The sequence below is a fragment of the Dermacentor silvarum genome, chromosome 8 (assembly GCF_013339745.2).
Source record: "Dermacentor silvarum isolate Dsil-2018 chromosome 8, BIME_Dsil_1.4, whole genome shotgun sequence".
In the NCBI taxonomy this organism is placed as follows: domain Eukaryota; kingdom Metazoa; phylum Arthropoda; class Arachnida; order Ixodida; family Ixodidae; genus Dermacentor; species Dermacentor silvarum.
In genome coordinates, this window is record NC_051161.1 from 31,631,867 (window position 1) to 31,656,440 (window position 24,574).

The 24,574-nt window shown below is 44.6% G+C and overlaps 1 protein-coding gene across 9 annotated transcripts in view; it reads right to left on the reverse strand.

The window, feature by feature from the left end:
• Positions 1-6,195: 6,195 nt before the first annotated feature.
• The window catches only part of LOC119460960 (arginine/serine-rich protein PNISR-like), a 40,355-nt gene continuing 21,976 nt past the window's right edge, over positions 6,196-24,574 (reverse strand). For 8 of the 9 annotated variants that reach the window (XM_049672632.1, XM_049672628.1, XM_049672624.1 and 5 more), the window contains 3 exons: positions 17,187-17,450; positions 10,634-11,357; positions 6,196-6,628 (listed from right to left, as the gene is read on the reverse strand). In XM_049672632.1, the coding sequence (XP_049528589.1) occupies positions 10,651-11,357; positions 17,187-17,450 (971 nt within the window). In that variant the 3' untranslated portion in view covers positions 6,196-6,628; positions 10,634-10,650. Of the gene's footprint in view, positions 6,629-10,633; positions 11,358-17,186; positions 17,451-19,030; positions 19,088-24,574 lie in introns of all 9 variants that reach the window. The other variant, XM_049672625.1, reaches the window with a different exon arrangement.

Consider the following 24,574-nt stretch of genomic DNA (forward strand, 5'->3'; position numbering starts at 1 on the left):
GTTGCCCTTTGGCACCTTTGTGAGACGTTAGCCTCGAAAGAATAGCATAAGTTCACCACCTAGAAAAGAAAGTGATAGGCAGGGCATTGCTACCAGCACTGCCGCGACTGAAAGGAACCAATTCGTTGAACAACAGAAAAAAAGTAAATATTGGACTCGTATCGCTGTTCATATTACCTGTATGTCATTTTGATTTTTTTTTTTCACAAATATATTTACTGAACGGCATCACATGAATTCCAGTGTGTTGCTCAACTTCAAAAAAAAAAGGTGTTTCAAAGCCCGTCTAAGCAAAAGGTGGATTTTGCAATAGTGTATAGATGATGGTTAAATGAGGGTTAAATGGTGCAAGGGCCAATATTGGAATCATGTATTGTCCAACAACATGCTGGCATGCCATCTTAGTTAGAAAAATGCTCTCTGCAGATGGATTTTCCAAGCAGTCTAATAAACTCTGCCAGAGATTCGTGCAGATGCATCCGTCCAGGTGCACAAAACTTGCACTTATATCTGCAATACCAACTGTTTTACATGCTGCCAGTTTGCTTTTTAAAAAAGTACTCTGAAAGAGTCTTTTCCACTACAAAAAAAGTTGATGAAGAGAGAAATGATTATCAATTGTTACCTCCATTCGTTTTGAGTCTAGTCAGTCAGGCTGCAAACAATGCTTGAACTAACACAATTGTGTAGATTACATGCTAGGTCATTTATAGAAAGAGGGACAAGACTACCCTTTTAGCACTGGCTCATTTCCCAATCTTGGCATGACAACCACTATCAGAAGTGGCATCTTTTGCATTCTGGCAAAAATGCAAAGCAATTCCTAGTGGACTACATAAGACTGGAGACAAGTGAGCTGTTTCAATACTATTCAATTAACACTGCCAGCATGCAATTCACAACGCAAAATGTTCCTTGGTTTTACAGTATTAACAAACAACATATATAAATTATCACAACTACACTCATGCTCTCAACCATGGAGCACGAAAATGCTCTGTGCTCTCAATGAATCTGCGGCCATTGTGGTCCTGCATACAAAAGTGTGTATGTTTACAAGGTAAATACTGCTACCGCATAATCAAATTTTGTCATCTTTTTTTACTTAGGTCTAAATAATTTTGATTGAATACTTAAGTGGCATCTGGAAAGGTTAAGCAAATTTTTCACTCAAAAAAAAAAAAAGTACAGAACTACACTGCACAGGCACATACAGCATTGATCCACTAGAGTTATTCTAAACACACCTCATTGCAGGAGTGCCTTCCGATGGTTAGCTGCATGCAAGTTCCCTTTCAGAGTTGATGACCAATGTTTTGGCATGGACATCATGCATCGCAAGCACGCATAGGGACGCTGCCTAAAAATCGGGCAACTTCTCTCAATCAATAAACATGGTAATACGCCTTAAAGTGACATGCGTCTGTGTGCTGTTCAAAATGTAATTTTGTCAGTACCGCTTGCTGCTCTATTTATGGTTTTCACATACTTAATTCTCACACAAGCATAATAAAAACTTGCTATGCAGATTCCACACAATGTGGGAATCTTTAATAATGTGAAGCATTTGGTTACGAAACGCATCTGATCAAGTGTTATAACTTTTTTGCTTTGCGAGTACTTCACTTGTGTATAGCCCATTTGGCTGCTCCTATGTGTTGTTTGGGTTTGTTAGGGGTCATCAGAACCAGACTAATGCATACCCCCCTGAGCTCCTGATGTACAGGTCGGTCCACTGTTAGAGGGAACACGCGAGCGCGTGGCTTACGCTCCGCGCAGCGCCATGCACGGGAAGCGGCGAAAACCAAGCGCATGCGCGAAACGATGCAGGGGCGGTGCACGCCGCGCGTCGTCTGCTACGGAACCACCCTCTCGCTTCGGCTGCTCGCGCCGTGCGGTCGTCTGATTTAGCTCCGGCCGAACTGCGATGCCGCCTATTCAAATGCATGTAAAACGCCGAAACACTTTTCCGTGATAACCCAGGACCGACTTTAATAAACTTTGTGGCATTTGAGAGAGAAAGTTACATTCTAGTGACTGTGGGAAGCAGAATATTGATTTAGGTATTGAAGTTGTTGAAAAGAATTTTCAAAATTCCTAAGTTCGAAAAAAATAAAAGCACGAGGTTTACAAACTCGTAGCTCTGATCCAAGAGCAGATATGGCAGTTCTGTAAACTGCATCCGTTAGAGCATTCAAAGCGAACAAATGTTTTATGTCAAGTTATATCTTACGTAAATTTGTTACATTGTTTACAAGGGATTTGCAAGTTGCAAGTTCACGAATTAAAAGCAATCAAATATTTAATACTTCGTGATGAAAAAAATACTGGCCGTAAGTACACACACCTGTCGCTACTATGCAGTCGGTATGATTTCTCTAGCGCTCTTGGTCTTTTTTAAAGCTTGGTCCAACTTAACGGGGACAGCCTGTATATATATATATGTGTGTGTGTGTGTGTGTGTGTGTGTGTGTGCGCGCGTGTGTGCGTGTGTGTAAGAAAATAGGCAACAATTTGCAGTTGGCGATGGTGTTGTAAATCTGTTTCCGTCAGCGGATTAGATGCGCGAGACGCACCACAGAGATGTTATTTGGCGTGTCCAACAATGCCGTCTCCGAATGAAATTACTTCCGCAGCTGCTTACTCACATTCTACGCCACTGCAGTAGGGTTGAGTGTAGTTATGTGTTTTCTACGTCTCACAGCTGGCAGTGCACGAAATTAAATGTTTCACCTTTAAAAGAGGGGCTCTTGACGTGCGATTGCACGGCAGGGCCGTGGCAGCGCGGCCGCGCGCTGCCGAAGCGAGAGGGTGGCTCCGTAGCAGACGACGCGCGGCATGCGCCGCCCCTGCATCGTTTCGCGCATGCGCTTGGTTTTCGCCGCTTCCCGTGCATGGCGCTGTGCGGAGCGTGAGCCACGCGCTCGCGTGTTCCCTCTAACAGTGGACCGACCTGTACCTGTGGTAGAATGCTGAACTCCAGCTGGAGTACAATGCATGACACATGTCTAGAGAGAACGAGAAAACACACACGTGGTGCTGAAGGATGAGGAAACTACCCAAGCGGATGATGACATATCGAAACCCAGGGAGCAATCCTATAAGTGCTTCGCGTAAAAAAGTATTCATAGAGAAACCATTGAATATGATCATAAGAATGATCAAGAGCCCGGTCCTACTACAACTCCAGGCTGTCCAGAAGGCCCACGACGCAGCGGTGAGGCTAGGCCTCCCCGTCCCTACGTGGGAGCGGCCCGCGATTCTCCCCCTATAAAACGGGGGCGGAATCCTTCAGGACCTCAATAAAGTTCTTTATCTATCTATCTATAAGAATGGCCCAACCCAGCATAGAACCAAATGGCAAATCTCGACAAAAGGCATACATTGAACCACAGCAACATACACAACTAGCAACTCTCAGCCGAGGTGGTGGGGAAATGCAACAGCACCACAGCTGACCACGGAATTTAACTAAGCCTTTGGATGTCATAGAGCTCTCACACGAGAACCTGTGCTAGTTGGAATTCGACAACATATATGCCTTGCAACCCTTCCCTCTCCTGGTGCCCGCTTTTCCTAGAGTGACTTCAGTTGTGACGGAGGCACTGGCATGGCCAATCAGCAAGCACACACTCCTCTGAACACACATGCAGCCCTTTCCCTCTGCAAGATAGTTGGCCACCAGCAGTCGAACGGTAGTCAAACAAAGCTATTTGCTTTAGAACTTCAGATTCACTCGTTAGTTCTTCAGATTCACTCGTCAGCACCCCAGAAAAAATTGAGACAACCTGCCACACACTTTGTGAATGTGGCGATACCCTTCAAAGTGACTAGTATCAATCTGATGTTCAAGGTGTCATCTTGTTGGCACTGCTCGCCGCTCTTCTTTGGAAGGAAACTGTTTTCATAGCTTTCAGTTTATTCTTCTAAATCTCAAAGTAATAAAAATAACTTGCATGACCTTCAGGACCTTTTCGCATGCAACAAGTTGTCCAGCGAAGGGTCCCACCCAGCCACTGCCACAGCAATAAAACCGATGGTACACAATGATAGTGTGTACCAGGGAAAGATTGGTCACTCATTGAATCGTTGTTTAGTAGACTGCAAACGTGTGAACCAGAATCTTCAGTGCCTAAGTGCACAAATTATCTGAGTCGGAGTGTGCAGTATAAATTACGTAACAATTTACAGCACAGCACATAGTCACCGTTAAAAAAAAAAAAAAAATCAGGCCAACTTGTTACTTGGCGACTTTCACTGATAAGCAAGAGAGGTATTCTAAAACGACATTTGGAGATATGGTCACTTTTACAAGATTTCGTGAGCTCGTGAAATTTTGTGACAGCACTTAGCGTGCTAAGCACACTGTCGCTCATAGATGTCAACGCGTTCGGTGCCGATTCCGTGAAATGTAGTGAGAACGACTGTATTTCTGAAATTAATAGTCTGAAAATACCACCCCAGCATCTATTAACAGCACGGCTGCACAACATATGGCCCAGGAGCAGATTTTTAGAGGCTGCGACTGTTCACAGGTGGTCATTCAGCACCGTGTGTGGTCCCATATGCCTTCTATGTCTGTGTCATTCTGCCTGCACTACAACAAATTACATGACCTATCAACAAACCCATACAGCTACCCTTATCACATATGCAGTATCGGAATTCGGCTGCAGCAAAGTCGCCGTGTCAATGCAGTCAGACTCGCGCGCTACCCGTGCTTAGCGTCGGCTTCTGAAGAAATAGTGTGTGTATATTGCTCGTACTTGCACATAAACGGTGCCTGCTCCTAGCCATATTCTTGCACCAAATGCAGAAGCAAGCACCAACTCGAAAGCTCACGTCTGCCCCTGAAGGAAGCCGCAAATGATTTTTGTGCGATTACTGAACGTGGAATGGAATTTCTGTTGTGAACTGCAATCTCAGCGCTAGCCTGTTTCGTGCAATGCAGTGCGTGTGCTGTAATTATGTATAGAAGTACTCACTGAATATTTCAAAAGGCGTAAAAGCTGACACCACAAATTTTTTAGGAGCTGCAGTCGCTTGTGTTCGTAGCATCATAGCATTCCAACACATGGACGTCGTCTACCTTTTTGTCCTGTCTTGCACTGTTAGTATACTGTGAATCTGTGCCAAAAAGTTAAAATCAATATGCTGCTGTACACAGTGCGGCGGCATAGCCCCATGGCAAACATGAAATATGTTGTTTGTTTGTTTATTAACAAAATGGACCGCTAGAATTTTGTATTCATAGCGGCAAGTGTAAAGTAGGAAGTTATAGGAACTATATGCCAATCTTGTTGACATGCATGGCCAATTTTAGGATCGAAATAACGAAATTTTGAGCCCATGGAAATGCATGGGCACTCCCCAGGACCTTTGGTCAGGATTAAATTATACGAAAAATTGAATTGACTGGAGTAACGGAAGTCTACTGCAACATGCCCAACTCACTGCGGTATTGGGATGCAGACAGAGCCACTTCTATTGTAATGGTGAATGGTCCATTTTAATGGAGAAAGCTGCAATATTGTCTATATGCATGAAAAACTGAAATGCAGTCTTTTTAGGTAATTTCTAACAACAGATGCTTTCCATTTAAAGGATAAATGTTTGTGTATGTGAATGTCAAGAACTTTTTAACAGAATTCAAACAGTGTTTCATGTAATTTGAAGGTAAGAAACAGTGACCAGTTTTACAACCCTTTCTCACTGATGCCAGAACGCTGCTATCATGTGAGTAATACAGTGCAGCCAGAGCTGCAATGTTTACCAGAGCTAAAAGGCATGCAGAGAGAGTAGCCCTTCCAATAGGAACCTTGATAAAGCACAGAAACATAGCTAACCATACCTTGAAACTAGCATTTCTCTTAGGAAACCCCTACGCCTGCGAGCAGTTTTGTTTGACTCTGAAGAACAGTCACCTTCAATGTTTAAGGACTGACATGACATTAAAATAACACGACGAAGGCAGCAACAAATGACACCAAACAGACTGCCTTTCTGCAAGCAAAAGATGCTACACCTCCCACTATAGAGTGTGGCCCATGTGGCTCCTATAAAAAAATCATTTTGGCCCTTCGTGGCTTTGAGTTGTGCAAGCCTTGACTTACACCAATCCACACCCCAAAGCTGATTTTGTTGGGACTAGTGATGCTTGCAACACAAATTTAAAGGACAACTGCTAAAGCACAGTATACAACATTGGCAAAGTTTATTTGCAGCAGAACACCAATCCATGGGAAACCAAACGTAGCAAATGCAGTTTTATTGGGCACGAAGAAAAGAACTGAGTGAATGAGGGGAAGTGCTTGTGCGAGGTAAACTTGGCTGAGTGATTGATTGATTGATGGAGGAGGCTTTTCAGAGCCTCGTTCTATTTACACATTTGACAACACAGTGCAGGAAAGAAGGACGGGAGGTTGGTTGGTGGACAGAGTTCCTCACTGAGCATTCACCAGTAGGATTTCTTTTTAAATGTGGCTGCAGTACCGCACACTGCAGCTTCTGTACACAATGCCCTACTATTCACAAGAGGAAATCATACTTGACCAGCGTGCTCGCAACGCTGAGCCCTTGAGTGTGTGTGACGACTTTCCACAGGAAGAGGTGCTCATCATGTCTGCACCTGTAAATGGAACACAGAGCACACCTCTCAAGCTCCAGGGCTGGAGAGAGAGAGAGCTACCAGAGTGCTGGAAACGACCTTGAAACCTTATTGAACCACAAGGCCCAAAAATTAGTACCTTTTGGCATGGTGGCTATATAATTAAATTAATTAAATTGTGGGGCCTAATGTCCAGAAATTGCACAGCGGGTTATGAGAGATGCCGTAGTGGAGGGCTCTGGATTAATTTTGATCCCCTGGCATTCTTTAATCCGCATATAAATCTACGTACACAAGCGTCTTTGGATTTCACTCCCACTGAAATGCGGTCACTGCAGCTGGGAAGAGAACCCGCAACATCTTGCTAAACAGCAGATGGCCACTGCCACTGAGCTGCTGCGGCAAATCTGGTGCTGATAGGTGTTTGTACATTGTTGACGTATTTGGCACGTCTTGAACATGCAAAAAAAAGTTGGCACATTGTGTTTATGTTTCGATGCACTGTTTCAAAACATAAAACTTTTCAACAAAAACTAGGCCCTCTTTTGTGTATAGTCTGCAACTACTGCCACTACGGGGAAGGATACAAAATGCAGGAAAAAAGCAGGAGCAAATGTGCTGGTGTGCTCATTTGCTTCAAAATGCTGAGCTCAAAAATGGCAGCGGCTGAGAGTCAAGCCCAGGGCAATGTGCTCACCAGCAGAATATAGTGGCCACTGAGCTACCACAATGGGTGAAATAAAAGTAGCAGAAATCTTTTGAGACCTGATCAACGGCTGTCACTGTAAACTTGATTCGAATCTAGTTGCAAAAGTTGCTATGTGTGTGAAAAAGAATGAGAATGAAGCATGGTTTAAGCAAAAATTCTGCCTGCTGATGCTTCTGCTGGTAACTGTGGGCAACATCAACTATGATCGCCTCTAAAATGTCATTGAAATCGCTTGCCTGCAACAGATTACCAAGCGGCTCACTATGCGTTACAGGAATGCTTTCTCAATATAAATTTTCTCAGGTGTATTTGTTTTATTCCAGGAAACTCATTGCTCTTACATTTGGACATAAATGTTGCCCACGCAGTAATCAGGTTTCGTTACAAGTGGTATCAACTAATACTTTTGCTATGACAAGATAATTTGATCACCACAATTTTTAATAAGAGTACTTTCTGTGCCTTACACAAAACGGACAAAAAAATCGTGATTAGCTAATTAACCAAAGGGCAAAATACTTGCTTACCCAAGATGACCATCAACATCTGTTCCAGCCTGACACTATGCATATTCCCCCACCCCCTCAATATCTTGGATCTTAGCTTAAGCTAACTTAAACAGGTACTGATGCAGTTTAAAAATTCAGGCACATACTGGGGGCACAGAAAAATCTAAACCCATCCCTCTGCGTTGCTTTAAACAAACTTAGTAGTGCTTGATGTTACACTTTGAAATAACTTTTAAAAATAAAATGCAGATGTGCTCACTAAAGCAAACGGGGAACAAGTTCTGCAAATTTATCAGGGAAGCACTGGTGCATTCAGCAGAAATGTCTAGTGAGGTGGGGTAATTGTTCTGCAAACTGCCATGTTAATAACAGCATCAGAAGCATCCTGAATAACTAGTTCCAATATGGCTTTCAGCGCAGCCTTTTCATATTATAGGTGGTTATTGCTTGACACAGCAGCATAACAAAAGCCACTGAACTTCGATATCAGTAGAGTCGCCGACCGACAGTTCAGACTCGATGGGGACCACCAAACAGTCCACATACCGGAAATATACTAGTTTCGCCAGAAAATAAGTTACTTTAATCCACTAGTGGCCAAAAAAGGTGTGCCGTATTCTCGGATCGCCACTTTCAGGGATACCTTCAATTTCATGCGACTAGTGCAAGGACAGCGTTCTTGGCACAATGCTAAGCACGCTGTCTTTCGCATGACTGGCGCAAGATGCATCAGCGTCTATGAGCGCAGGCATTCTTGGCATAGTGCTGAGCATGTTATCGTTCACGTCATCTGAGCAAGATCTAGCAAGACGCATTGGTGTGTACGAGCGCTGGCATTCTTTGCACGCTATCTTATCACAGTGTGGAAGTCCTACCACCCGTTGACGTGTCTGGCGCTAGTCACGCGAAATATTGCAAAAGTGGAAGCATCTTCGGAAGTGATCGTCCAAGAATATGGCTCAAGTTTGTCAACGTGTTGCTAGACGCACATAAGCTTCCCTTAGGCCTTGACAGTCTTTGGCTGCAGTTTTCTAGCGATACCTTTTATGCTACTATTCCTTTTTCCCACTTCATCAGTAGTAAAAGCGACGAAATACTCTCGTTATCAGCGGGATCAGCCGGCCACGAACGGTGGATGATAAGAGCAACTCACATGACAAATCATGCAAATCATGAATGCAGCATTTACAACTTAGTGGCTTGATTTGTCCTGCAGTTTGTGCATGGTCGGCAACTACTTGATCAACTATGCTTCGCTAGTGATAGATTTCAAGGTGCTGTCAGCAACATGGCTGACAATCATGCCAGCGATGAATCTAAACGAATTAGCATATGGCCGTGCAGTCAGAGCTCGAATTATCGCACAACGCACTATAAGGTGTCTGAAATTTCGGTTGTCCTTATACATTTAAGTCTACAGTGGCGGTGCGGCAGAGCTGTCCAATTTATCGATCGGTGACTGTACTTCTTTACATTGTACAAGCCATGAAAGGTAATGGAGTTGCCAACAACGAATGGAGTGCATCGTCCATGTCCATTTATTCGTCTTTCAGTCCTCGTGTTTTCTTGGGTGCTGACTGGGTACGACTATCAAATGATCTTGTCAGCGCTGGCTAACACTCCCAGGACTAACTTTGTACACGAATACCCAAGAAAGTGGCCAGAGAGATGGTACACGGTAGCTTAGTTCGTAAAGCACCGCACGCTTCATATGAGGTATGTAGATTCAGTCTGACCTGCAGCAAGTTATTTTTTCATCCTTTCATTTCCCCTTACCTGGTTATTTCTACATTTCAAGTAAAATAACTGACTTCCCCCATTTGTGACATACAACTTCCCCTATGTTGTGACTAACAAAAAAATTAGCCCCTCGGATCCCCTCATTCTTCTCGTTTGGTGTACTGTTTGTACATATTGTTCTTAGTCCCACCTGTGCTATACGCCATAAGACTGAATCCATTCTTGTTTGACGTTTCTGCTCTTGTGCTGGCAACCGTGCATGGCGCCCACTGATATGTTGGCAGTTGTGTGCAAAGAGAATGCCTTGATTTTGCAACATCTGTTGCTGGAGTTTGCAATCCAGAAAATATTTAGAAAGAAAATTTGGTGCACAGTTGCAATACTTTCAGCTCTTTGTACTTGAGAGTCCTGAGAGGGTGTAATATACCAGTCTAGTCTAAGTAAATGTCTGCTTTTAGCATCCCTTAACACTACAAGATCAATCTAAAGATGGCAACCTATCTTAGGGCTTTGCCATGACAGCATTTTGATAAAGGACTGCAAATATGTAATTAAAATTAAATGCTGGCAAAAATTTCGATTTGCACTGTTACAGCTACATTGACAAACGGCTAGTTTCTATACTCCAATTTAGCACAGTTCATTTATATATTGCTATTACTTTTAGCAAGCGGTATCTTTAGCGGAGGTTTGTCAACTGTTAATTTAGCCATTGAACAAGCACTGAAAGCTTTTATCTGGTGAAGGGGTTTCTTGTTCTTGTTTTTCCGAAATATCTGATAGCTCAGTATAACTTCCAACAGACATGTCTTCCCCGTTTGGCACAGGTAACTTCTTATCCATGACTGTCGGCAGTTCATAGCAACAGTAAATTACTTATGCAAGGCATTTTTAACAAGCAAAGATTTTTTAAAAATATATGTATATATTGCTCTTTTAGTCTGTGTTAGATATTACTTTGTGGCTTCGTTTTTGCAGCAAATAAAGAAAGCCATTAAACGAACGAAAAAATAGCTTTAGAAGAACAAAGGCACTCGAAATGAGAACTAAGAAAAAGGCATACTGCACCTGTAACATGTCACGTCTCATCGGTCTCTGTTTTTGCGACTGGACCTCTTACCCGACCCTGTGCTTTCAGAGCTGTGTCTGCGCCTCCGACTTCGGCTCCGACTCCGATCTTTTCTACGGCTCGAGCGCTTTGCACTCCTTGAGCGACTCCTTCGTCGGCCATGGCTTCGACTTCGGCTTCTGGAGTGGCTTGTGCTGCTACTTTTCCGGTGCCTGTGCCTGTCTTTTCTTTCCCTTGATCGGCTCCGTCGTTTGGTTCGTCTCCGGCTACTACTCCGGCTGTGGCTGGAGCTGCTGCTGCTGCGGTAATGCCGGGACCGGCGCTTTTCCTTCTTGTCCCGAGAACGACTCCGACTTTTTCTTCGGTGGGAAGAACTGCGGCTCCTTCTGTCGTGTCGCTTTTTGCTTACACTTGTTTTCTCTGATGATGACTTTATTGATTCGCGCCTTGAGCTCTTCTCCCGGTCTCTCCTTGATGAGGAGGTGTCGTCATGCCGCCGATCATCTGTCTCCGAAGAATTGTGCTCGGGAGAAGAAGTGCTGCTGCTTTTGTCGTTGACCTTTTCGTCTGGAAGTTGCATCTGTGGTGAACTCGGCCAGCCTTCTTGCGGAGTGTCACCAGCACTTTCTCGTTCTTCCTCATTGTCATCAGGCTCTGCTGTCTCCTCGTGGACGGCCTCTCTAGGGGAGTCGGTGTCTAAAGCACCGGTAGAACTCTTCTCGGCTACAAACACAACCATAAAGATTACTTAATCCACTGCGTAAAGTTATGTTCGCAAGATGATAAAAAACACATACAGAAACATGGAGTTTACCCACAGTGTTGTTAAACCCAAGAGTCACAGCACCATTTATTGCGCACTAATTTGCAGAAGTTGTTGCAGTGGTACCAGCGTTGAACATCCTTTCTTGTAATGTGTACAGTGGCACGTGACATGAAATTTTACCCCAATCAGTTATGCACGTGACATGAAATTTTACCCCAATCAGTTATGCAGAATGACAACAATTTTTTTTATCGATGGCACCCTCACACATTGTTCAAATCCTGAGGTTACCGAAAAAAGGTCACCACCACAGAAATACCAATTCTGATGATGGTGTAGGTATTCAGCCACTGTTGTAATGCTAGGGCAAAAAAAATTAAGATGTTCACATTAATTTTTTTCTAGCGGTGTGCAAATATTTGAATATCCGGTTCGATTCAAGGGACACTTTTACTATTTGAAATATTCGAGCCCCCAAAAGTTGCTGTTGTCAAATCTTAAAGGCAGCTCCGCAGCAGCACGGCTGTGTTATGCGGTGAAACATAGACTGTATTGTGGTGAAGCACATTCGCTATGCAATGAAGCATATCAAAATTAAGAATGGGGACTTTGCCGCGGGGCCCCTGCTGGTGCTTATTATGGCTACCTGACACTACCAGCTCAAGTATCGAAACTGAGCTACCTTTTCATGCATCTGGACAACACCAGCCACCAGGTGGAAACCTCTCTCTCTGCTACTAATATGGCGAAGTGCCTAAAAACATGTTTTCCAATCCACAAATTTGACCAAGTAGCAAGTTTGGCAATTTTTTTAGACCCTCACTTTAAATTAGTTGAGTACCACAAGGATGAGATGTTTCAATGGCAAACTGAGTTAAAAATCTGGCTTTAGAAGACGCAAGAAAAATTTCACCCAGAAACTCGGGATATGCTCTCAACAACAAAAGCTTCTAAAGAGGCTCCTTCCACTGTGGAAAGGTTTTCATAAGCTCATCAACCACCTGCAAATTTTCACTACCACAAGCACAGGTTGAGAGATATGCGCGTGATGATATTTTGGGCCAAATAGAATCTGTGTGAGTGGTGGTATAAGCATCGTGCCCACTGTTGGCTCGACTTGTAAAGAGATACCTGCCGATACCAGACACTAAATTGTGACATGCAGGAGGGTGTCGCTGCAGCCCGAACATGTCAAGCAGCTATTCTTCCTTCATGAAAACATTAAATAACTGCAGTTATGATACCGTCAAGTGAGAAGAGTGCTGCACTACAAAATTTTGTTGGCAACAAAGCATAATTTTCCTGTACATTATTTGCTGTGCAATAAACTCGCACTTTTTTTTACCTCTGGCTAGCGAAAAAAAAAAAATTAATTTTTGCAAAACGAATAGTATTCTTTGAAAAAAAAAAAATCGATTCGATTCGCACTTGGTTTTCATTATTTGAATTCGCTTCAAAATGGAAAATTTGATATTTGTGCACCCCTAATTTTTTTCCTTTCCTTCTAATTGCTTACATTAGTGCTGAATGTCATAGAAGAGAAGATCAATGCCCTAATCTACATGTGCTGGCATAGTTCCCTGCACTTCTCCCTTTTTCTTTTCACAAACTAGCCATCCATGTTGACAGCATTAGTCTTACAGTCTATTATTCACCGCAGTCACGCAGAAAGCAGTTGAATGCTGCTTGGCCACATTTCACTCGTTAGCGCCCCTGTACCAATCTCGCATCAGACACTAAAATTTTAGCAAATATAATACTGTCAGCATTTTCTTCTTCTATAGCTTTTTTTTCAAGGATTTTCAAAACAACCATCTGACTGTTCACAATGACATGTGAACAACAGGTGTTTAACATGAAATCTGTGCAGCTTGGCTACAAAATATTTTTCCTAGAGGCAGTTTGAAGTTCCTGCTACGAACAGCAGCATCCCACAATTTTACAGAGGTAAAAAAAAAAAGTCCAAAATTGCACAGCTTGTTCCAATTGACATACAACCAGCAAATACAAAGAACAGCTATAAGGGGCATGCTGCTGTGAACTTTCTTCCTTTATAATGTTCCTTTCCTGTTTACAATGGTGAGCTTGTAAAGGACTGTAGTCTGCAGCACAGAACCCATAAGCATATAATCTAATGACTTGGAGGGGATTACCCTGGTATTCAATGTATAGCTATGTAGTTCACAAGGGGATTCCTGCCCACCTTCCATACTTGCAAACACATATACAGTGAGCCACTGTGCTTCATGCGGCTGATATTGTGCAGTTGGCCATGTTCACAAGTGGACAACACTAGCACTCCTGGGTGACTTATTGCCTAAGGAAGCAGTCCACGGCTGCAACAGTTTGCGAACATGCGTAAACACTACTGAACACGCGTACTTGATACAATCTATGTGCCTTCCAATGGCTAATCGGCCCTTTGCACATGATTTCATGCTTTTCAAATGTGCTGCTTTTGTTGTTCCCTCTGTCCGTGTCGCGTTCATCATTTCGATCAGTCCCGCTCACCTGTTCGAACCTTGTACCGAAAGACATAGCACGCTTCGCCTGTCAAGGCACCGGGCACAGCTGGGTTTTTCACTGAACATTCTAAAAACCGGATATTCAAAATGTCCAATAGTAGATGTTCGATTACGGTATTTTAATGCTCACTATTCAATTCGAAATGGAGTATTCGAGTATTCGCACACCCCTAGCAAAAGCTGATCCAATTTTAAGAGGACTTGCAACACATTTTGATTAAACTGTTATTTCTCCACATCTGTAACAAACAAGAAGGCTTGAAGCCCAGTGCAACAAAAGGAGTGCACTCGGCAATAATACGCAACCATTACTGTCCTATTATTATTATTATTATTAAGGGGGGACGCGGCTTTCGCATCGCGAAAAATGGCTAAAAAATCGATTTTTTGAAAATCACATTTTCAGTTTCTGTAACTCTTATTCTATCTGATTCCGAAATATCATCACTGAAAACCAAGTAGAAGTGCTCTAAAAAAATTGTTGTATCAGCCAAAGTGCCGAAAAATTCCGCGGAAATCGCGAAAAAATGGCGTTTTTCAAGCCACGATATCTTCAGAACGGCGCAGCCGAGCGCCGCCATCTTGGTCTCGTTGGAAAGCGCATTTCTCCGTCTTCAAATCTGCCGCTTCAGCTATCTCCTCCATACAGAAACAAGCACACAAAAAGCAAATGATTGAAGGTCGTGCCGGAGCCACCGATTGGCCGCGCCCGCCACGTGACTCCAGCGCGGTTCGCCATTGGTTCGGTGCTCGCTCCGTGATGGCGTCGTCTGCTCCGCTTGTTGCGGTGTCCTCGCGAGCTCCGGACAGTTTCCGTAATTTCGACGAGTGTTAAAGCGGGCGCTACGTGGACATAGCAGTAGTGTGGCCGATCCCGCTTTTTGTGGACGTCTCAGACCCGCGGCTAAGCATTCCGAGCATCGGTGACGCGGACTTCGCGACCGAGCTTCGGGCACGGAATGCTCGGACACGCGGCTAAGCCTCTCGCGCGTAGGCGTCTCCGACTCGGCGATGGAGCACATCGCGCGCGGACTTCTCGGATCCTTGCCTAAGCATTTCGTGCGTTGGCGCCTCCGACTGCGCGACTAAGCAAATCGAGCGTCGACTTCTCGAGCCCGCGGCTACGCATTTCGCGCGTCGGCACATCGCTCAACAAGTGTCGACTCCTCGGACCCGCGGCTACGCACTTCGCGCGTCGGCACCGCGAGCGTCGACTCCTCGAGGCCGCGGATAGGCATTTCGCGCGTCGGCACCTCGGACTGTGCGACTAAGCTAATCGAGGATCGACTCCTCGAGCCCGCGGCTAGGCATTTCGCGCGTCGGCACATCGCTCATCGAGTGTCGACTCGGACCTGCGACTAGGCACTTCGCGCGTCGGCACCTCGAGCGTCGACTCCTCGAGCCCGCGGCTAGGCATTTCGCGTGTCGGCACATCGCTCATGGAGTGTCGACACCTCGAGCGTCTATTCCTCGGACCCGCGGCTAGGCATTTCGCGCGTCGGCACCTCGGACTGCGCGATTGAGCTTACCGAGCGTTTGGACCCGCGACCAGGCATTTCGCGCATCGGCACCTCGGACTGCGCGACTAAGCTCGTCGAGCGTCTATTCCGCGGACCCGCGACCAGGCATTTCGCACATCGGCACCTCGGATCGACCCGCGACTTAGCACATCGTGCGCCGACTCTGTTATCGTAATGCCACGATATCTAGTAATAATACCTATCATACCACCCCTTCATAAAGAGAACCTCATCATGAGCTCTGTTCACTAGGCCACTTGGGCTGGCACAGACACCTGGCTGTAGAAGTGAGGCATGATACAAAAGTACAGGCTGGAAAGCACCTAGCAGCTGCATTGCTGCCTATCTATCAGTGGCTCTCCTAACCTCCAGAGCCATTGTCAATGGAAGATGATTCAGAAGGCTGCTGAGAGCCTTCATTCAGTAACATGGTCGATTCTACCAAAAGAAAACAATGCCTCACTGACTGCACTATAGGCTGCTATCAATGAGGCAGTCTGCAGATACAACGCTAGAACTACTGTATATTTTATTATATATTAATATATATAATATATATATATATTACGCCCACATAGTTCTGCACCTCACTTGGTTTGAAACCCAGGCACCATGCTCTTTGTAGAGCAGCAGTAAAGAATGCCATACAAACATGAAAAAGGCAGAACGAAGGCTCAGCAGACCAGAGGCCACATGTCCAAGAAGCCCCACATCACAAAACACATCAAAGATTACAACTTTGGTGCGTTTTAGAGAACTGAAGAGAAGGTGCAACTTTGAGAGCCGTTTTCTCAAAACTGTTTTTTCGCCTTTCTGCTCAGTTTCTGGAGCTGATTTCTTCGTTACCGTTTAGCCTATTTTGATTCTGTTTTTTTTGTCACGTTCCTTGGACTACAGTGCAGGTCGAGACAGTCTCGCATTTTTATCTTGACATTTTATAAATTTATGGCGTGGCTATTCGTTCACCCCGAAAGTGTGCTTGGTGCGAAGGTAACTTGAAAAATGACTATCTAAAAAATTTGTGTTGCGAAAAAAAAAAAGTAAGACTGTCACGACCTTCAGCACGCATTGAGCTATGCAGTCAATACTCAACGAGCCTTCCATCATGTTTTTTAAGCTCTCCAGGCCCTCCAGAAAGTTCAAGAGAGAAAAATTCTGCTCAATAAAATGTTCTCAAGGTATCACTCTGAAACTTTTATGGAAGTATCAGGGAGACATTCTAAACATTTGTGCCAATTTTCATCAAAATCCATGAAGAAATCAGGGAGTTGATTTTCAAAGCCACGTCCCCCCTTAATGATGGGGGTGAAATGCGAAAACACCCGTGTACTTATATTAAGGTGCACGTTAAAGAACCCCAGGTGGTCCAAATTATTCTGGAGTCCCCCACTACGGCGTGCCTCATAATCAAATCGTGGTTTTGGCATGTAAAACCCCATAATTTAATTATTATTACTAATACGTTTTCCAATGTGCCTGTTCGCATGCCCTGTATGTCTTCCTGTTGGAGACAACGTGCTGACACTGGCTCTTGTCTTCAGTGATGCAAACGCACGCATCATGGTGCTATGCTGTCAATAAAGGAGTTGCGAGATCAAAATGTAGAACACAGAGCTCTACAGGATAAACTCAGTTGTTGCAGGTTCCCTTTCAGAAGTGGTGTTATTTAGAAGCATTGCCCACATACCCCCGGCCCCTGAACTTGCAAAGCCAGCATTAAAGTAATAACCAATCTACTCACCAGGCCTGTTGCTGTTACGTACGCCCCCGTCTTCCGTTACCTTCTGAGCTGCCTGCTGCTGCTGCTGCTGCTGCTGCTGCTGCTGTTGCAGCCGGCGCTCATGCTGACGGTCCTCTTCGTCAAGTTCCTCAGCCACCTGGTGCTCCCACTCGGCAAACGCGGCTCGCTTGTCGCGAATAGAGCGCTGCAGCTCTTCCTCAGAGTCCTCTCCGCTCTCGGCACCACTGCTCGACTCGCTGTCGCTGCCGTAACCGCTTAGGCCACCTGAGAATGGTTGTGCCCACAGGCCCTGCCCATCAGATATCTCCACTAATAGCTTTAACAGACACAGATAAATGAAAGAGTGAACTTCTTTGTGACAGTTTCCCCTTCCATCTTCCACATCATAAAACATCCTAGCAAGATGCTTGCCTGACTGCAGCAACCGACCACGTTTCTGCTGTTCTTTTTTTTCCAGTAAACTCAACAACTACATGGTGTGAGAACATAAGGAGCGAAACCAGACAGCTCCAAGGAAATGCTCCTTGCAGTTGGCATCCAAGCAAACAATTCTCTATGCCTTTCCTTGTAGCTAATGGTACCCTCAGTAAGTAATATGCACAGTGGTGATATTTCACCTCCAACTGTTCTTACATCTGGTGCCCAGTCACTTTATAGGTTATCTATGAGTAGCAGTAAGATTAAAGGAATGCCAAGGAAGGACTAAACTTGAAACCAGCTTCTTTGTATTTACAGGGCGACATTACAATGAAAGTAACAGAATAAAATGTTAGGGTACCAAAGATTGAAACCAGGCAAAAAACAAGAGGCGGGTGGTTGCACCTCATTGATTTCTCCATTAATGTTAGTGTGCTGTATTTTTTACCACTTAGGCATGTAAAAAAATAAAGTTCATTGTCTGTCTGTCTGTAGGCATGTAAAATATTACCACGAAACCAGGCCTCAACAGTAATCCACATGTATGATATCATGTTGGCTACACTGTTAAAGCATTACACAAACAATATTGTATAATATGTTGGCACATAGATTAGAGCTATATTTGAACATTTTCTCCATTCCAACACACTTGCATTTAACTTAGAGTTCAATAACTCCTACTAATCTAGTGGATGATTCTTGTGTTAATACAATTGTAGTCTAGGCAACCGCGAACTTGCCCAGAACTGCGGTCAAAACTCCTCCACGTGTTCATAGTGGGGTTTGGTGTCATAAAACTGATTCTTATTGCAGTGAAAATTGCTGTGGTACCCAAACTCTTTAATTGCTGGTTCACAAAGCTTGGGAGCTCTCAATATTCAGCAAGAACAGTGGAACTTGGCAATATTTTCTGTAGGGGCTGACAAAATGTTCACACAGCCCAGTACACATTCTTCAAAAATACCGTATAGTATACTTGAGTAAGGGCCGCACACCCCGTACTTGATGGCTCGTAAATTGAGGGGGAAAAATAAGGTGGCAAACAAACAGCCTATCTGCTCCTGGATCTTGAAAGTGTGGCATACGATGTCTCCGGACATTATCACTAACAACCTCAAGGTTGCAGGGATTTCTAATGCTATGGACAGCAACGAGGATGACTGCCCTTTTGAAGGTGCTGATAAAATGCGTCCTAGCACCAGCGACACAATTATAGATGGACTACTAACATGCGCATCTCCATCTGCACCCTGCAGAAATAGAGAAAAAGAAAGTGGTGCCCTTACATGAGTATATATACGGTATTACTTGTGCATACACACACAAAAACATTTTTCTTGACAACAAATACCCCAGTGTGAATGCACCAGATAAGCATGCAAAATGTAACGTGCTGCGTTGACAACAGCCCAGAGTGAACTTACCCAATCCACCAGTAATATTTGCCAAAGCGGAGGAGGATCTGAGCTGGCGGGCAGGAGCTTTTGCAGCAATACAGCAGAGGGGAACCATTTTAGTGCACGACACAGAGAACACAACCTAGACACAGGGGAACACCAAGTCCCCTGCTCACAGACACAAGACAAAACGTGTCAACAAACACACAGTTTTCGAAAAAACAGGCTAGACATTTGCAGTCACTTTCCTCAGACTGTCAAGAACCAGCTATACTGCATACATTTATGCTTACTTGATATTATAGTCATAAAGTCCCGCAAACACGAGACAAAATGAAATAAAAAATGACATCCAGGCGTCCTATTATGACACAGCCCCACATTCTAGCATTACAGGTAAATAATACCTCATATTACAAACAGGCAGTTACAACAAATTTACAAGTAACAGGCAATCCTATCACATTTTGTGTTCATTCTCTCTCTCTCACAGCCTAAATACAATGTGCACAGCTGAAAAAGGTGATAAATAATCCTGCACGAATTTCAATATATTCATTTCCTCTTATGCCTGCTTCATTTATCAAAGTGAGAGAGAAACTCACATTTCTGCTTACTGGAGCATTTTTCTAAATTAAACATCTCAAAACTCATAAAATTCAGCAGACACCTGCACAAAAACTAGGTGTGTAAGCATTTTATTTGGCACAAAGCAAGAGGTTGGTGAAGCAAACTTTCCAGATGCAACTAAGGTGCGCTAGCTTCCTAAAATAAGCTGTCACATAATACCTAATGCAGGAACTTGGATGCCTTTGTCCAACATTGTCAGATAACCAAGGTGAGCTCGGAGATTTGCTGTTTAGTTTACAGTTTCCATACCAGCAGTGGAACAGCCATTTGACCTTGTGTGCAGGTCTTGGCACAGCCAAAAATATGATTTGGCGCAGTGACAAGCACCCCCATTTAACTGAAATTCTGATAGCTCAAAATACTGGATAAGTTGAATTTTTTTTTCTGGCCTTGTTGTCAGCCAATGTGTTTTTCATCTCTCCTTGACAAGTTTTTGCACCGAACTCCGGATACCTCGAAATCTCGACTTTGAAAATACCAGAGAAAAGGCATCGACACGGCATCATTTGCACATGCTTTTCACCCTGCCCCAGGTCGCTAACCGAGCCAAACACCGTGCTGCGCTTGCGGCTTGGTTTTCCCCTTTCTTTCTATCTAACACCGCCCGTGTGCTCTTGCTCGGCTGCTCGCTGCTACTTCATTGTGGCTCACACATGCAGTTGCGAGCTGGTCGTTCTTTTTTCCTTCTCATTTAGAACGCTGGTAGTGACGCATCAACGTGGTCACAGAGCAGCAATCATGACCTTGAGCAAGATGATCGGCACTTTAGAGCAGGCGTGAGCAGCTCATGAACTGTGCCCTAAGAAGCCACCATGCGAGCCCACAGGGTTTCAGTGCGATCGCGGCTTGGTAAAGACACTTGCTTCATGCTCACGCGATGTGGAGGCGAAAGCCTCACATCTGAGGCATCAATTACGATGCAGAAAGTAGCGGCGTCAGCTTTTTGGATGTCTAACTGGTTATGCTCGGACAACTGGCTTCAAATATTCCATTCGAATCAGACACCTTGACTCTGGGCCAAGCACGCTGTCTTGGCACAGTGTCAGTAACACAGTTGTCCGTAGACACTAACGTGTGCAGTGCCGCTGCACGCAAAAGTTATCGAGAATATTACTGGTGGCCTTTTGAACAGGCTCCATGAGGTCTACGTGCAGACAGCAGCCTTCTATTTCAGTGATTTTGCTTATCTTGAATTTTTTTCCGGTTTTTACAGCTTCGAGTTAGCGGGGGTTTACTGTATACCAGATATGGTCTAAATTTTAACTGAAATAGTCAATACAGCAGAGCTGGCTTTGTACTCATCAATGTGGAATTGTGGCAAAAAATTGCGAAACTAGTTCCATTAATTTTAATAAAATGGCTTTCCCTGCAAGTACATCATGGTACTATAAAGTCCCTCCCGCCATTTAGACTGGTAACGAGCACTGCGCATTCTGCGCACATTAAGGGAGCAAGAAAAAAGTAAGTTTCACCCAAAAGGCAAAACATTGATAGCAATAGCAAAGTATTATACAACTGCACGAGCTAAGGTTCGTAGTTTTATCCGCTGTATAAGTTGCAGTAAACATTCACTTGCCAATTAAGGGGGGACACCGGGATCAGATCGCGAAAATCGCGAGAAAAATCTATTTTTGGAAACCACGCGTTTCGGTATCTGCAACGCCTAATCTATGCTGTATCAAAATGGTTTGGCTGAAAACGCACGAAAAGTGCCCGAAAAAAAATTAATTTGTCAGTGCGCAGGGCGAGAAAACAGCTTTAAATCGCGCAAAATCACCGCAGTTCACGGAGCCACATCTCGTATTTCCCGCCACCGAGCGCCGCCATCTTGGTATCGTTCGAAAGCTCAAAGTTTCGCCGTTCCACTTCTCAATTCGTCGGTCGTCGCCATCATGTAACAAACGCACAAACACAAAAGAAGCGCGGGTCTGCTGAAGGTAGTCACACAGACCCTCCGATGAAAGCGGGCCTCCGATTGGCTGCTGCGCTGAAAGGCGTCTCCCCATTGGTTACTGCTGCAGCAGCGGCAAGATGGCGACCGCAGTTGTCCGCTTTGCAAACCACGCCGGCGTCTTCACTTGACACGCAGAATTCGGATTTCTGAGAACTCCCAGGTTAGTGATGGATCGTCGCTCGTTTGATAAGAGATTTTGGACGAAGCACGCCTTCGGAATACGGAAGCGCGAGCCTCCTACGGCAAGAAAAATACGGCAATTAGTGGGAGAAGTGGAGGAGCACCCGACTGAACGTGCCGCGCTATCTTGCACCGTGTGACTCGAGCAGCGAAACCGACAATCGCCCTGTGTGATCGACACTAATACGCAGTCGACGGAAGATGTGCCAACGGAGGCTCCCACGCCTTGGCATACGGCCACGCGAATCAGCCGAGATCGTATCGACGCGAGTCGAAGGTCACCATCGCCGGCAAAGACGGTGCACTCAGTTTCTGATGCATCGTGCGACACGGACACGCCGCCTCCTAGCGAACCCCAACCGTCGACGAGCTACAGTGTAATAACCGAAGATTCACCGGACAAATAGTCGCCCGAACGGCGCACCAGTCGGACGCGCCTCGAGCCGCGTTTCGTGTCAGCGGTGACTGCAGAAGCGCGAGCATGCAGCGTTCGCGACTCCCTTTGCGCGGTGTCCGCAACTGAACAGAAGCTCAATTTGATGGACCAGCCAGGCTATGAAATTTTAAACGCCCACCAAACGACGAGGCAAAGGTGCAAGAAGATGCCCGACAGCAATGATGCCAAATATTACAGCCTTGATGCGTTCTAATAAATCTGCGCTGCTTGCAAAACTTTGCAGCCCGTTTTCTCAATTGTGTTTTTTTTTGTCGGTCACCACGCTCGTGGAAAGCATAGCACAACAATGGCTCGACCGATTTTGATCCCGCTTGTTTTCATGTATTCCCTGAAGTGTGCTTGAGTGTGCAAGATATCTTGTTGATTGCTTACTTTTTTTTTTCTACATGCTAATTTGTGAGTGACAAGTTCTGGTACAATTAGTGAAGGTTAGCATGATGTTCTGTGTAAAAAAAAATTAAGGGATTAAAAAATTTTGAAACTGTTGTACCCTGTAGTGCTCTTTTGAGCAAAGATTAAAACTAAAGGCAGCTAGCTCCCTGTCATGTTTAGTTACTGTGCCAGGCTTTCCACGAGCAAGCTTGTAAACTTTTGTAAATTCTTATAAAACAAAAAGCTAATGAAGATATCTTAATGAAATTTTAGATTGCCTCTCTATTGCAATGTACAGTGTGTGTGCCAAATTTCAGCCCTTTCTGCCAGAAACAAAAAAGTTCCAAGAAACAAAAAGTTAATTTTCATCCCCTCCTCCCCCCTTAAGTTAACAAGCATGGTGTCACACGTGTACAGGCAAACAAATTTCACTCAACAGTGCACATTCACTGTCGCAATGCTGGATGTCACGAAGAGTGGTAGCGAATTACCCCTTGTGCTGCCTCTCACTTCAATGCAAACTAGGCGTGCGAGAACACGGGGCAAACGAAGACATCAGCCATCTCGGGTCACCTAACTTTTGCAGTCACAGCAGATTACCTCCAAGATAGGGCGCGTGTGGCTGTGATGAAGTGCAGGCTAACCTGGCCTCCTCCCCCTTCTTTGAGTGCGAGAGAAGATGCCAACGCATCATGCCACCATCCTTCTCTGCTCACCATCACACGCTTTCCCTCGCACCTACAGCATATAACATACAGCCATAATCTCATCGCACTTGGACTTTATACAGAGCCTCAAGGTGCCGACGAGATGCCAACGACGATGGCAGAAATTCGCCTTGTCTCAATAATGAATCACGGAACTAGTGCACTTCAACAAGACCATGTCATAGGATGTGCATGACTACATTGAAGTTACAGCAAAGGCGTCCACGGGTTCCTTTTAATGCAGCTAATGACAAATTTTTTGGACGCCCGAAATTTCAGACGTTCAAACACTTTGTTGTCCGATTTTTAAACTTTTTGCCGTGACAACAGGTACGAAATGGCATTAATTAAAGCCATCACTACTGACATTTTGGTTATCTCGCAGCCTTGAACCAGCGCTATCGCGTGTTAATTTGCTGGCAGTAGTAGTAGTTTTATGCGGTCATTAGGCCTAACTGTTTCGACACTCGCTGTAAAGTTTCCTGCTGTTCAGTTCCGTGTCTTTCATTTAATGGATTCGCCGCTTTTGGCAATAGCACCGACTCTACTTTCGTCATCCTCGCCTACAGTGCGGAAAGCACAGCAAGAGTCTGAATGTTTTAATGCCAGTTCCCAAATGTCAGCTTCGCCACAATACAGTGGTGTTACTCAGTAAAGCATATGCAATGTATTGCAGTGAAGTATACCAAAAGTGCAAAGGGGCCACTGTTACATGACACAAAATGCGCTCCCTAGTTCTACACACGAGCACCTGGCATCTCCTATGACAGTACGAGCACCAAGACTCTATTTGTGCAGGCAGGCCTTTAAAGATATTTTGAACATGGCTGTGGTGATTTGAGCCCTTGAGGGCAGTTAAAGGCATGCATTCACTTTTTTGGCCTGCCCGATTTTTCAGACGTTCTTGCGGTCCCTAGGGAGTCTGAAAAATTTGATGCTGACTGTATACAGCGCAGTTCACTTATAACGATACCACATATAACGATATATCGGTTATAATGATGAGTCGACCTAAGAGTATCAACTTATGCATTAGGGCTATGAGAAAAATATATATATATATATAACGATATATTATTCACCGCATATCGAATATAACTATCGAAATTTTGCTTCTGGGCAGCGTTTTTCATGCAGAATAATCGTGAAATTTGCATTTCTAAGTTGCCCTTAATCGAGACAGGGCTAAAGTTTACCTACGCGAGTTCGTATCTGCCGCCATTACCGCGGAGCGCATCCCGCCCATGCGCCGACTGCGAACGAAAGCCACC